The 16,266-nt window shown below is 32.4% G+C and overlaps 1 protein-coding gene across 1 annotated transcript in view; it reads right to left on the minus strand.

The window, feature by feature from the left end:
- Positions 1-16,266, minus strand: part of PCLO (piccolo presynaptic cytomatrix protein) — a 385,912-nt gene that overhangs the window by 117,658 nt on the left and 251,988 nt on the right. Inside the window, exons 8-9 of the mRNA XM_028119600.2 lie at positions 11,108-11,244; positions 5,101-5,191 (exon numbers count right to left, since the gene is read on the minus strand). Of these exons, the coding sequence (XP_027975401.2) occupies positions 5,101-5,191; positions 11,108-11,244 (228 nt within the window). The remainder of the gene's footprint in view (positions 1-5,100; positions 5,192-11,107; positions 11,245-16,266) is intronic.

Below are 16,266 nucleotides of genomic sequence, written 5' to 3' on the forward strand. Positions count from 1 at the left end.
AATCTTTCATCTGTGGCTGGAAGAGGAGCGTTGAAGGTGGATATTGCTAGCAGGCTCAGAGGAAATTTTTGTAATGACTGAAATGTTCTAAAACAAGATTGTGGTGATGGTCACACAACTCCATACATTTACTAAAAGTAATTGATTTCTACACCTACAATGTGTACATTTATGATATGTAAATTATACCTTATTAAAGTGGTTTAAATAATAACAATAAAAAAGAGCTATCCATATTTGGTATTGCTACCAACTCAGAGCCAATGAGATCTGTTACATTTGTCTCCTATTTCTAAAAGCTCATAAAGATGGTAGACTAACGAAGAATAGAAAATGAGCCACTATTTCCACTGAAGACACTGCCGTCTTTTGAACCTAAACATATTTAGTGTTCTTCCCTATTACACTTGCTAATTAGTCTCTCTAGCCTTGCAGATGTAGCCAGCCTGTTATGGAACCATACATAAGCAAACATTTTTTTTGAAATCAGAAGAATTTCTTTGGCTTGTTTGAAACAGCTGTGTTTCTGGAGCCATAAGATGGTTTGAAATAAAAAAGAAACAGATTCATTTCTTGAGCATTACATTCTGTTCTTTTTTTTCCTGATAATTTCTCTCTAAAAGAAGAGGGAAATAACATTCGTTGAGTGTATAGTAAGTATAGGATTTTGTGCTAGGTTCATTTGCAATTATGTGAGATACATAGAGCTGGTCTTATTTTCCAGATAAGCAAATTTATTCTCAAAATTTAAATAAGCAATAGAGTTGAACTCCAACTCAGGTCTTTCTGCTAAAATTCACTACCTATTCTCTCCACTTTGCAGCCTTGTGTTTGGTGGAATAAAGACTTTCAAAATCATTAAACAGTTTTTGATCAGTACCTATCACTCTATCTTTGAAGTTTTCAGTTAATAGTCAAAGGATCTATGTTCTAAAAATTATGGATCATTTAAAAGAAGATTGTATTCATGTATTTCTCTCTGTGAACATCACAAAAATATAAATAGTGGTACATAAGTATATGTGTGTACACAATTATACATACCAGTGTATAGGTATGAACAATAATGTTTTATAAATTCCTTGGCTTTATCTAAGTTATTCCTAAAATTCTATTGTAATAATTACTTATATTTCAGATTTTACTACTGAATTACAAGTAAATTATAGATAAGGATATATGTTGGGTTCATTCTATTACCCTAGCAATCAACCCAATGTAAATCACACCAGGGATGTTCAATAAATAAATATTAACAATTAAAAATTTATCCAATGAGTTATAAAAACAGTTGCAAAAAACATTTTATGTTGTATAGTTTTTTTTTACAGGAAGAAAAAAAGTTTATTTATATTGTTTTAATGTTCTCTATAAATATCCTTAGAATAACGGTTCTCAAACATTGTGTTTTAAATAGCCATTTATACTTTTTAATATTACTAAGGACCTCAAAGAGCTTTTGCTCATATGGATTACAGGCCTGTATCATAATTTAAGACTGAGAATTTAAAACATTTATTCATGAACTTAAAATAAATGCATTCTATGTTAAAATAATTATATTTTTAATGACTGTATTTTAAAAATAAAACACTTATGAGATGGGTGGTGTTGTTTTACGTTATTGCAAATCGACTTAAAATTGAGCTAAATGAAATATGGCTAAATGCTCACATCTGCTCTGTGTACAGCTTGTTGCAATGGCACACATCGTGTAACCTCCAAAGAACTCTACTGCGCATATTCATGAGAAAATGGGGGTGCAAGGCAAATGCTACCTTACCATTTACTATGAAAATAGTTCTGATTTTGTGGACCCCCTGAAAGAATCTTGGAAACCATGAAGGTCTCCTGCTCGAACTGTGGGAAACACACAGAGGAAACAATAAAAAAAACACACACAGACACACTTTCTATTCCTGTCTTTTGTTTTGAAATTATTTTTGATTCCAAAAAATAAAAATATTTTTTCTTTTTTTTGTGAGGTATACTTGTTTCATGTGATTCTTATAAAACATTTTAATGCTACACCTTGTTAGGATGGCTTATTTTCTTTAATTTTTTTAAAAAGATTTTATTTATTTATTTGAGAGCAAGAGAGAGAGCATGAGTGGGGGAGGGGCAGAGAGAGAGAAGCAGGCTCCCCGCTTAGTAGGGAGCCTAAGATGCCAATGCCCAATGCTGATGCGGGGCTTGATCCAGGACTCTGGGATCATGACCTGAGTGGAAGGCAGACACTTAACCAACTGAGCCACCCAGGCACCCCTAGAATGGTTTATTAAACGATCATAAAAGATACACAGTTTTTCTTTCAGTGGGTTTATATAACCAAAATGAAAATGCACTAATGACTATTTGGAACTTCTGTCAGGGAGGGCAGATATACTACATTTTATTCTTCACTCCTTCCTTGCTTACATCCTATTGTATTTACAAAGGCATTTAAATTTTTGGTTAGATAGCTTTTTCATTACTGATGAAGCTACAAGCCACTGCTCATTTTCTCTAAATATGAAAAACAAACAGGAACTTAATTTTTTTATTATGGAAAAAGTCATACATATAAAAAAGTAATGCAAGCCTATAATAAAACCCAGTGTGGTCAATCTTCCAACTCCAACCATTATCAAATCATGGTCAATTTTCTCATATATTCCTGCGCCATTCTCCACACAACCAATTTTGAAAGAAATCCCAGACAAGATATTGTTCCATCTGCAAATATTTTAGTATGCATCTCTAAAAAAAAAATCTATCCTTAATTTTTATTAAAAACGTTAACATCAAAGTGGTAACCATAGCCAAAAAACAACAGTAAATCTTTAATATCACCAAATGTTCAGTTAAGCAAAAAAAGGCTTTTGGTTGAGTGGCAAACAACAGAGAGATCAGCCAGGAGAACAGATGCTCTGCGCTAGGGTTTGCCTGCCATTAGCTTAGACCTTTTAGACGCTGTTGGCCATAGAAGTCATTTCTCACTCTAGCTTTGTATATACGTGTATTTAAATCCCTTTGAGGTACTGAAGATTTATTTGAAAACAACATGACTTGTTTCAAAACATCTAATTTACTATGAGATTATGCTACCCAAGTACACATGGAAAATATATGGAGTAGTACTCAGTGCAAGGGAAAATAATGGGGAAAATATTTTTATTTTTATATTAGGTATATATCAAAAGAAAAAGGGGCATGCAGAGAGATGATACAGAACCCTACTAGTAAACATATTGTTCAAAACAATGATTCTTGTTCCTCATTTCGTAAAATCTATATACAGAGGAAACTGAATTTAGTTTTCAGTCTAGAGTATTTATAATGAGATATCAGTAGCTCTCATTTCTGTCTTTACTATATTTTAAAACCTTTTTCCTAATAAAAGGAAGCAAAATAATAAGTTGCAAAAGACAGGTAGGAAGGTTGAGGGGATGACTAAGACAGTATAAAAGCAATAATACAGCTAGAAGATAGATAGTGACACAGAATTCTGATGATTTAGTAATATTTCTGTTGTTCGCACTAAAAAAAAATTGGCATTGCTGGAAAGTACAATGTTGTTTTGCTTTATGAGCTGGAGGGAACTGAAATAGTTTGTAGAAGTAATTATTCCATAGAGTTATTCCATTGTAATTATTCCAATCCATAGAGCCCATGGATTTTAAGATTCACCCCTGGGATTTTCATCAGTGCTTAAAATACAGTGTGCATGCGATAAAACTATGAAAGTTTAAATTATCTGTCTCTGGTAGGAGAAAAATTACCCAATCTTAAAAGGAAAACAGCATTAGACTCCTAATCGATTCATTCTCTATGAAAATAAAGAGAGGAAAATTGCTCAAAGCAAAACCTGTTCCACATCTTCATGCTCCATGGTCTAAAATATGCACAGAACAGGAGCAAGTAAACTGAAAAAATATCTATTTTTGCTCTTTGTTATATCAGTCCTTGCAGGAAAAAAAACCCTCCAGCACATATACCATGTTAGATATATCACCTCTACATATCTTCATATATATACATAAACATATGTTTATGAATATACTTGAATGAGAATACAGGTCTATTCATATTTCAAAAGTCATTAACTTTGACAGAATTTATATTTTGTCTCAAAGATCTAAACAAAAAAAATTTATGATATAAAAATTCCATTATCTTTTAAAAGCATCAAGGTCATAAAACACAAAGATTGCGAAACTATCAGACTGGAGACGAAGAAGGGATGACAACTAAATGAATATGAGATCCGTACTGGATCCTGGACCAGGAAAAAAAAAAAAAAAGAATTTAGTGGGTAAGTGGGAAAACTAAAACTCTAGAGAAGGCTTGTAGATGTGCGTGTGTGTGTTTTAAAGATTTTACTTTTAGGTAATCTCTCCACCCAGTGTGGGGCTTGAACCTACAACCCTGAGATCAAGAGTTGCATGTTCTACTGACTGAGCCAGCCAGGCACCCCAAGGCTTGTAGATGTTTTAATAGTACCATATTAACTAATGTTAACTTCCTGATCATTATTAGATAGATGTTAACATTAGGGAAACCTAGTAAAGGATGGGCAGAAGAACTGACCATACTATTTTCTGGGAGTCCAGAATTTTCTAGGAATCTAAAATTTTTTCAAAATAAAAAGCGTAGAAACCTGTCATACATTTTGGTTCACATAAGAACACGAACAAGTAAACAAACAAAAACTCAGCATAATTGATAGTGTTCAATTGACAAGGTATAGAGGGGTTTATTCCTGAGAAGAATCAGAGATCTCTACTTCCTCTGTAAGGATGTTTTGTAGTTCTAAAACCAGTGGCCATATTGCTTGGAGCAATAATTATGGAGTATTATAATACCATGTATGTTTTAAAAATGCATTAAGGAAAAAATTATCTAAATGTGTACCACTTAGTAATTTGTCATATTAATGACCATGCCCTTATAATCTTTTATTTTCAAATGTGTAGCCTGCTTATTTTTTGAAATTCTCCAAAACACAACTTTTGACATAAAAAGTATTTTCTAAAATTTGATAAGTCATCTAAACTGAAATCCAAATACATATCCTAATCTGATATTAAAATAAAAAGTAGATTATTTGATTTCCTTTACCTGAAACTGTGTGATCCTTCGAGTCTCTTGTTATTTTTATCCTTGCATGAGGAAAGATGTAGTGCATAGTCTTCCCGTTCATCTGTATAATCTACGATATACATATAATAAGGTGAACAATGTTTAAAGGCACTTAAAATGCAATATACAGATTTAGATTGTTTTTTTAAGTGTGTTGATTCAATCAATAAAAAAATATTACCAGATTCTCAAATGATCACAATTTAAGCATCTTACACTATACAGTATTATTAGTTTCTGACTTGATTGTGATCTTTATATTTATAACCAATTCCTCTTGCAAACTGATTTTATGCATTTGGGAAATTGATAGGCACACTTAACAGGCTCTAGAGAATGTCTGCTCCTATAGTGGTACATAAATGACAGTGGTAGACAATGTATGTGAAAACGAGTGAGTCTCTGATTTTGTTCTGGGCAGCCTAGAAATGGAAAGGTATTTTTTAATTTTTGGCAATTAAGTGGTCTTAGCGGAGAAAAGGCAGAAAAAAAAAATCCTCACACTATACATCTTTATCACTCTAATAGGACTGCTTTATATTTGTGCTGCTTTTATTGTGGAATTGTGCTTTTGCTATGCGTATCTACTACAAGTGTCAATGTACACTGGATGCTGAGTCTAGTTCTACATAAATAAAGCTTTTTCTCATTCTAATTCTTTCTGAGAACTTCCTTTTATTCAAAGCTGTGTTACTGATGGAGTTATTTCTCACTTACTGTTGACATTCCTTCGGGTAGAAACATCAACCCTGAAAGAGATTATGACTAGTCTGTGATTCCAATTCTCATTTTTGAGACTTGAATATGAGAATACTAGAGATTGCATTATCTCTGTCTCCCCCTGGCAAAATGAGACTTCTGAAACAAATTAGTGAATGCAAACTTATGTTTTATATTTTATGGTACTTTGCTTTTAAATGAGATTTGTGAAATAATAGGAGATAAAAATAGTGAAATATTTAGTCATATCTATATTGAGGAATTTATTAGTATGAAAGGTTCTATCACCTTAGAAAATTTTGACTAAAATTATAATCAAAATAAAGTTTAGTAAAGAGACATCCCATATTACCTATTTCAGAATATGTTTAAGAAGTGTGTAGAGTACTAAACCAAAATATTAAATAGAAGTTAGAACCCAAGAGATGTTGATTTGTGATTCCTTGAATACTCGTGTGGTTTTAATGTGTAAATCCACCTGTAAGACTGTTGAAATTCTATATATTAAAAGTAAAATATGTATTGAAAAATGCAAGCTTAAATTATAGCCTGTAGCTTTTCTTCTCTTCAGGAAAGAATAAGCTTAATCAGGTTTCTGATGAACAGAAAACACTCCCCAAACAGCAGAATCCTGTTGAGTCCAGGGATATTATCTGAACTCTTCAAAGTAGAACTAAAATGTTGTTTGCAAGATTATGCAGGGAGAGCTGTAAGATCTTCCAAATTTTTCAGCAGAGTTTTATCAGCTAGCCATTATCACCTTCTAATCTGTACTTCTGATGATGTTAGTAGAAGGGATGTTAGCATCTTCATTTCTATAAAATGCTGCTTTCAGAAAACCTCATAGCACCTCCTGTAATTTCAGAGACTGTCTATAGCTAGCAACACGAACTCACTTAATAAATCAAAAACATGAAACTGCCATAATTATGATCAAAGTGACCAAAAGTCTGTAGAGAGCAGTGGTATCTGTCTTCCATGTATGAACTAGTTGGATCTTAGCTCTTTTCTAAGCATTGCAGGTCAATGTTCAAGAGTTCTCCAGCAGATGGAGTTTCAGGGTCAGTGTTGCTTCTGCCAAATAAGAGTAGGAATGAGGGCAGGACTGATGTCAAGTGGTGCCCACACTTTTCCCCGACTGTGTGTCTCTGGTATTACTGTCTTTTGGTGATTCTGCACTGAAAGGGCTATCAACTTTATGCCTCCCAGCAAAAGGATTCTTGTCTACCTACAGATAATTTCATGAATATTTGAGCCTTCATACTTATGAAATAATAACACTTCTGTTAACATACTGTTTATTCATAGGGACATTCATCCTTTTCACTCTCCTAAACACCATGCATGCTAGATACAGGGAAACGAGTGTCCTTCCTGTGCTCCAAGTACTGTGCTAGGCCCTTACAGAACTGCGGTGGATGGAGTAGGGAGCTCCTGCTCTCTAGGAGCTCATAGCCTGTGACATAATGCATGCAATACTATTGGAGCACAAAGGAAGAACACTTGCCCTGATGTGTGGGGAGGTGGTGGTGGTAGTGTGAGAGAAGGCTTCTTATAAGATGGCGCATATACACGGAGACCTACATAACAAGTAGAGGAGCCAAGATGAGAGGAGGAAGACTGTTCAGGGAAAGGGATCAGGATATCCAAAGGCCCATAATATAGAGGAAGAATGGCTCTCTCAGAGGAGCTTAATGTACCTCAATAATGCAGTTGCAGGAAGACTGCAGAAGGCATGGGCATAAGTGCAGAACGTGGAGGCATTTGATACTAATCAAGAAGTGTTGACCTTTATAATTACCCTGTGAGGGCTATTAGCCCTATTTATAGATGAAGTGAATAAAGCAAATCCATATTTCTTTCCTTTCATATATATATATATATGATGCATATATTCAAATAATAATATGATCTTGAGTCTAATAAAAATTCAGAAAAGATTTTCTGTTTCTCATGTATTTTTATATGTTATTTTTAAAGCAGATAAGTTCATGTTTGCATTAATCAATTTGGTTTTATTACTTTTGCCTGCAGGGCATTTTATAAGTATAAGTTCTTGTTATGTGTAAGTTTCCAAATAAAAGCATCTGGGTTGATTAGTACCAAGGGCTCAATATTACCTTTTTATGATTAGAGATCAAACAAGTGAATAAAATGAGAATGCCATTTTGCTATTCTCTCTAGACCAAAACACAGTTATGATGAGTTAATGACAAAAACAGTACTTTAAGATAAATGTTAATACAAAAATATACCATGATTTTTCAGCTTTATGTAAATGTAATGAAAACATATGTCACCTTCTATGTAGCTTGTTTAGAAAAAACTATAAAGAAAAACAAAGAAATTATTGTCACAAAATTAGCATATTTGTTACTTTTTTGAAGGAGGTTGAGGATTACCATCTGGAAGGGGCACATAGGGGTGTCTAGGGCAAGCATATTCCCTTTCTTGGTCTGTGTGTTGCTTATATTGTTGTTCACTTTATATGTAGTTTAAAATTTTGCCTGTTTGCAGTTTTGGTAACTGCATGTGTAGTTTTTTTGTCTGAATGTTAGATGTAAAAATAAAAAAATGTAAAACACTTATAAATGTAAAAAATAACTTTTAATAAGAAATTATACATTATTTTATTACATTTACCTATAAATAATTCTAACAAGGATCCTTACATTTTCTACTTTATAAAAAAATAGCAAGAAATTCATGAAATGATTCTTAAATATATTCTGCTTAATTTTGGCCATTATATTGGTCTGTATTTTGTTTAAATATGATGTATTAGATCCTCAGTGGATTAAAATCATAAATCTGCAGATGTTAGTAACAGAAAATTAAAATCAAACAGTGCCATTAAGGTTATTAATGTTTCATCTACATACAAAAGAATTCCAGAAAATATTTTTTGAGGTGGACACAGATTATGTTAAAATGTATCCTTCAAGAATACTGGTTGAATAAATTAGACAAGATTATTCTAAATATTTGTGGAAATAGTAATGTCAGAAAATAATTGGGAGTTATTTTCTAGCCCTCCAGTTTATGTATTTCATCTTACTAAGATTTCTTTAAAAGATTTGTGTTTTCATTGACTAAATGCAGGTTTGTGGGAAATAATAAACTTCAAAGAAACAAAGGAGAGAGGTAAGATATAAAAACTAAGTCAATATAGAGAGATTTTTACAGTAAAATATATTCAAGGAAGCTATTTTCAGCTGACAGATTTATTATTCTAGTAATTATAGATAAAAAGAGGTAAATTTACATTTTATAAACATGTTCAAAATGATTTTATTATTTTCCTTGCTCATTAGGCTGATCTAATTGATGAGATTGAACTACAGCTATAATTTTAATAATAAGGTAATCTAAGAAAAGTCTAATGCAATTGTCTGATACACTGATATGAAGTACAAAGAAACGGAAGTATATGGACACGTATACAGAGGTAAACACAGCCCTAAACAAAAATTTTTTCAAAAAATATTTATTTATTTATTTTAATCATAAGTGCATTCCCTAATCTCCATCACGTATTTGACCCATTCCCCCCGCCATGTTTACCAGAGGAAAGATGGGTGGGGGATGGGACTAAACTACAATCTTATTAAAGATATCGAAAACTAAAAAGAATATTTATAACATATAGAAAATAATTCCAAGATTTCTAAAAATATGATAGCATATATAAAACCAATACAGAACAAAATTTTGAGATAAATTCTTTTTTTTAAAGATTTATTTATTTATTTGAAAGAGAGTGAGAAAGAGAGAGAGAAAGAGACAGAGCAGGGGGAAGGGCAGAGGGAGAGGGAGAATCCTGAAGCGGACTCCTCACTGAGCATGGAGTCTGATGAGGGGCTCCAGGCCAGGACCCTGAGATCATGACCTGAGCCAAATCAAGAGTTTGCCTCTTAATTGACTGAACCACCCAGGTGTTCCTGAGATAAAGAAATTCTATGTAACAGTTAGAAATTTGTCTATGAAAATTTAAGTTGCTTTGGAAGAAATCAAATTTGAGTATAGATACTATTTTTTCAATGGTACTTATATGTGTGATGAAAGTCATCTCTTTTACACTTTAACATGACAAACACTGAAGTAAATTACAGTAAGTTCATATGGTTTACCTTTGTTGTTGAAAATTGAGTTGTCTTCTATATCAGAGAATCACTAATCAGACAGGATTATTTAGGAATTAATGTATATGAAATAACTCAACTCTCTCTATGGGTATTTTAATGATTATGGGTACACAGCCTGCAAATATCTGATCTCTTAAGGCAACTGATTTAGGCCACTGGGCTTACCAGAGGAATCTCTCTCAATTTATCCAACTGTTGATCTCCTATGTGTCTTTCAAAACTCACTCAAATGTCACCTCATTTGTTCTAAAGTGAATATGACCATGAATTTTAGTATCATATTTATCTGTGAAATTTATCTCTAAGTTTTAGTTTCACTTATAAATAGATATTAATTGGGGCACCTGGGTGGCTCAGGTTGTGATCTCAGGGTTGTGAGACTGAGCCCTGCATGAGGCTCAGTGATCAGCTGGGAGAGTCTGCTTGAGATTCTCTCTCCCCCTCTCCCTCTGCCCTTCCTCCACCACTGCCGCCTCCCCTGCTCACACATGCACACGCACCTTCTCTCTAAAATAAATCAATCTTTAAAGAATATAAACAGATATTAATAGTACCTAATTTGAATTTTTCTGATGATAAAATCCAAAGATAAATATAAAACAAACATATCCATATAATAGACTCTAAGATGTAAGTTCCCCTGTTTCCCAAAGTGAAGCATTCCCTGTTCCCAGCTGACTTGGTTTGGTCACCCCCTTATTTGCTATTTCTTAACACCTGAACACACTGTTACTGGAAAGCACTGAAATTACCCATATCTATTTCACCCAATATTCTGTAAGGTCTTCAGGAGTTACACATATTGTCCTTGCATAGTAGTGTTGGGTATGTTGTACAAACTTAACTATCTTTTGGAAGAATGAATCACTTAGATTGCCCAGTAGAAGCACTACAGCTATGCTGCAATGTTGATAGCCAGGGATGATTAAGTAAGGTACTCAGTACTTTAATTTACTGAAAAAAATTTTTTTATGAACTTGATTGACAAAGTCCCGTGCATTTTAGGATAACTGAAACCATTCTAGGATGACTATTTGATTGACTGATTGATGGATTGGCTGATTTTTTTTTTGTGGCGGTGGGGGATAAATCTAAAAGAGATTTCTCAATATAGCACTTACTTGCTCTTGATGTTGACTAACTGGTCTAGAGTGGACCAATCTTTCTGGCAGTTTGCGATCCAGACCATGTCCGTTTTCCAAACGAGACTCCCTGGGTTTGTCAAACCAATCTGTTTCTTCACGACGCAGATGATAGGCTTTGGAGACCAAGGAAATATCAAACATTGCAACCACAACTAATACAGATCATAGAGGACAGCAGATGTTCTGAAATACCAACATGCTCCAGGTCTGTTAAGCATTCATGCATTTCAAATACAACTCCTAAGAGGATGAGAAAAATCATTTCCAATACTATGATAAAAATTTTGTACCATGGAATAACTTAGAAAAAAATAATGTACACACTTGTTCAACCTCTCAGAGCAAAATAAAACAAAATTAAATTTTTAATGAGAAGAAATTTAGATAGTGACTGAATAAATGAACGAGTGAATATTCCTCAGAAGTCATTTTATTCAACCCCAACCCTTTAGTTCCTACCTCCTTATCTCTTCCCACTACCTACCACCCACCACTAACATCTAAGAAAAATGTCTTCCTTCACTACAGAAGATTCTGTCACTTTCCCACTATCTTATCAATCACTACTAACACTTGGCTGCTGGCTTTGTACATCAAGTGAGTATTTTTGAAAACAAGACATTTCTATGACATTCGATAAATAAATGACAACATTTATTTCTAAGAGAATCCCAGGTATTATTGCAAGGAACATGTGTGCCATACTTACCTAGTAGCCTACTACTAAAATATATTTAGAACATTTCATTAAAAATTAAACAATTATTTTCCACGTGGCCATGGATTTAGGAATAAGATTGAAGAGTTCACTGATTGCTTTTTATACTTACAATGTGACAAAACTTGACATCTTAGAATACTTTTTTGAAAATGTAACCATATTTAAGTACATAATTATTTTAAATTATTCATCCCATTCAGTTCTTAGTACTTCCAAGGTTTTTTTAAAAAGCTATTAAGTGACCAAAAAAATCCCATTTTACCTAATATATAGAATTTGACTTCATATAAAGTTTTATTCTTTGCAAAAGGATCCCTAAGTTGTAAAAAGGATCTCTGGAAATACACTGTTGTTTTCTAAATGGCAGATGGAGCAGCCCTTCTCAAGTTCTCATCCTGAAAGATTTGTTGATGGTGTTACCAACTTAGGCTTTCTTGAAATTCTAGCATCTACAAAACCATACTTTTGAGTTCTTCTAACTCATCATAGTTTTCTTTTTCTGTCTATATCCTTGATTGTCTTCTCTTCCAAAACTTCCCAACACATTTTTTGCCAGGCAATTTCCATTATATTTTTGCTGGTAGGACTGGCAAACCCATAGCATATACACCGCTACTCACCTCTGTAACTCCTGTGATCTTGGTCCTGTGGTCACCTCCTCTGATTAACCACAGCATTTCCCCCAAATAAATATGATGAATGATGATGTGTCATAATTTAGTCATTCTTCAATTTGAGGAAATGCAATTATTACATACCTGGTTTGTGGTTGTATGTGCGCTTATCTGATCTCTAATAGGAGCTTCTAAACTGCTTGAGAATAAGGCTCAGATCTTTTTTTTTTTCCCCGCCCTCAACACTAAAAACAATGCCTTGCAAATGCCATAACATTCAATAAATGTTTGGGAGATGAATGAAACAGAAAAATTAATCATCAACTAGAGAAAGAAGTAAATACCCTAATAATGATATATATATTAAAAAAATAAATACTAATTTGTCCCTTGAACTTCATTAATATTTATACAATCTTGACTCACAATATCCTTAATAATATATTATGGTTTTTCATAGTTTTAATTTGACCCCAAAAAACTGAACTTATGAAAAAATATTTAATGTAATAGAAATTTGATAAGTAAATACCAAATTTATAATGTAATCATTGGTCTCCTAAAAACTTACTAGACTATCCCCAACCATAGGAACACTATCATATTTTACTTCTTACATATTATTTCTCATGAAAAAAAATCTATACTGATTTTAATAAATGCATATCTTGGATTATCACTTAAATATATAACTTTCCTAATTGCACTTGAAACACAATCCTTTAAGTCATGTTTTCTTGGCTATGTCTATACAAATAAAGCAGAATCTCAACCTGATCCAAATTTTGTCAATTTGTTTCTGATTACATACTTTGTCTACTATTTCTTAGAATAACTCAATATGTAATTAAGTAAGGATGTCATGTTTTGCATAAAAGTTTATAGATCAATCAAGTGCAAACAGAGTGAATGAACCTACTTTTTTTCAATTTTTTTAAAGATTTTATTTATTTGAGAAAGAGAATGAGATAGAGAGAGAGCATGAGAGGGGGGAGGGGCCGAGGGAGAAGCAGACTCCCTGCTGAGCAGGGAGTCCGATGCGGGACTCGATCCCGGGACTCCAGGATCATGACCTGAGCCGAAGGCAGTCGCTTAACCAACTGAGCCACTCAGGCGCCCAATGAACCTACTTTTAAGTTGTGTTCTGTCTTCATAATTTATAGCAAATTGGACATAAATGCTAGTTGTTTATAACTGCAATTATCTGATCTGCCACAGTAGATCTGTACTTTAAAAATTAAATTTTATAAAATTTTCCAAATTAACTTAAATAATTGCCTGGAGATTAACATCTCCTTGTTTTAAACTGATGATATTTTCTTGAAATCTTAAATGTAAAATAAAAGTATGCTATTTTCGGGTGATGCATTATTCAAAGTTTTAGGAATAGTTCAGTTCTATTCAGTGTCAAAAACTGGTTGAAAAATTTTTTAAAAAAGAGACTATACTGATGCTTTTTTTGGGGGGGGCTTGGAGTATACTTTGAGAGAATGTTTTCAACAAAATATTTGTGTTTGTAGAAATAAATATAACTTGTTTTTAGCTTAGCTTTCCTCCAAATCTGCTCCAAAGAAGGGCTTCCTGCTCTGTAATTAACCAACCATGCATGCACATCAAATTGTGGACTTCAAGCTGATGGCCATAAATACTAAGCAATATAAATTATGCTTATCTAGACTTTACCTCAAGTGAGCTATTTCAAAATTAACTAAAGTCATATAGAACACATATGAAAAATATTCTAAGAATCTATAAATTAGAGTTTAATTGAATTCAGAGAAAGCACACAACAATCTGAAAGCAGTTAAATTTGTTTTTGTCTACCCAATACTAAATACCCTGTTGGAATGTTACACTTCTCAGAGTGATCTTTGTATCACTGAAATACAGATATGGCATATATTTGGTAAAAATTTATTAAAAAAACTCTTTGTATTTCATGACTCATAAATGAGTTATATAATTAGGAAAAATATTTTCTACTTTTCCCTTAATAATCCAAGGAATCCCAATATTTCAAAAGAAAAGTAGGCCATTGCTTTACCAGAAAAAAAGTAGTATGTTCAGGTGATTTAAAAGCAAAATAAATAAATAAATAAATAAATAAATAAAAATAAATATATGTAACATTTTAAAACTATAAATTTTAAAGATAATCACTACAATTCACACACATAATATTACATATATAATTCAATTTGTTATAGTTTTCCTTTGTCTAATTCTGTATCTATATATTCTTTATGACTAAATTTCTTATCTGGTTAATTTTTAAATATGTTTTAGTTTAATTGTGTAATTTCACCTAAATTTCACTTTAATTATTTATTTCTTTGGTATAATCTTTATACATCTCATAATTTTGTATGTTGCATGATGTGTCATCATCTACTTTATGAAAACAATGTTTTTCATACAGTCCTTGATAATTAGGAGTATACATCTTCCAAACATATCAATGAGAAATAAGACATTTGGTTATTTTTATACAATTATATGTAAATAAATACCACATTTTGGAATATCTAGAAAAATCTAAATGTCTGGCACCATGTTGACAAAACATCCATGATGAATAAATTAATTTGTCAAATTCTCTCAAATATATGCTCCATGTGCACACACAGCCTTAGGTGTTTAGTTATACAACAAACCTGTTAAAGTTTTTGTTTTATCTTGTTATTTTACCAATGTGATTATTGAAGAGTCTTTCTGTTCCTCTTCAGCAGTTATTTTATATATATAAAATGTGTGTAAAATGTGGATTGTGAAAAAAGAAAAAAACTGTTTCCACATAATATCATAACTCTTGTTTAACTGGAGAGATACAATTGACTAAATAAAAAAATGTACAAATGAAGTGCTTTATTAATCGAATAATTATCAATAAAAATGGTCAATCCAATAGCCTGTAGAGAAGAAAATAAATCAAAAAGGAACTAGTCTGTTGGGATTTCACTAAGAAAAGGGATCTGTCCACTTTCAGATCCGATGACTTATTTTAATCCTATTCAAATCTAGATTTGAACTTCTAAAATTGTATTAGTGTCTATATATAGAAGTAGAAGGAAAAATCTTTTCATAAACACTTATTTCCCTGTGACTCCTCAGGGAAAATGTCAGATTTAAAAGGGGGGTTGTTCATGTTAGTTTAGTGCTCTGCAGTCTTCAAAGGCATACAGTAATAATATTTATATTCAATGAAAACTATTTTATTTCCAGGACTCAAACCACACCTACATTCAAATGTAAACCATAGAGGGAGGGAAAAAAAGAGGACCAAAAATCATGAGTGCTTCTGGCATGGAAAGGACTCTATATAACCCTTTACCTCTCTTCCCTTGCCTTCACAATTATATTTAGAGTAGATAATTTTCTAAAATCCTATCATTCTATATGATTCAACAACAACAACAAAATTATCGTAAGCCAGTTTTTAATTAAGGTATATACTTGCCTTAAATCATTTATTCAAAGAAAAACTAGCAAAACAATTTAGGATAAAAAAATGGGATGATGCAAAAAGCAAAGCCAAGGGAAAGCCTATATGGGTACACCAACCAGGAGGGCTTCAGCTTGCTAAACTCACAAAAGTAGTGAGGAAATTTTTGATTCTAAATCTAAAAAATGTGTCCTGTGTACTGACATGATTTTTTGTCAATATCATATTTAGTGCCAAGCTTTCTAGTATGTAATGCAAAATGCACAAACTTGTCAATTATGGTATTCATAGTGAGAGAAATAAAAATATTAATCCTTTATTTAAGGAGAATTATAAAATTCTACATTACACTAATATC

Source organism: Eumetopias jubatus, unplaced genomic scaffold, assembly GCF_037043125.1.
Source record: "Eumetopias jubatus isolate StellerSeaLion01/CBP00866 unplaced genomic scaffold, mEumJub1_p1.0 scaffold_14, whole genome shotgun sequence".
NCBI lineage: Eukaryota > Metazoa > Chordata > Mammalia > Carnivora > Otariidae > Eumetopias > Eumetopias jubatus.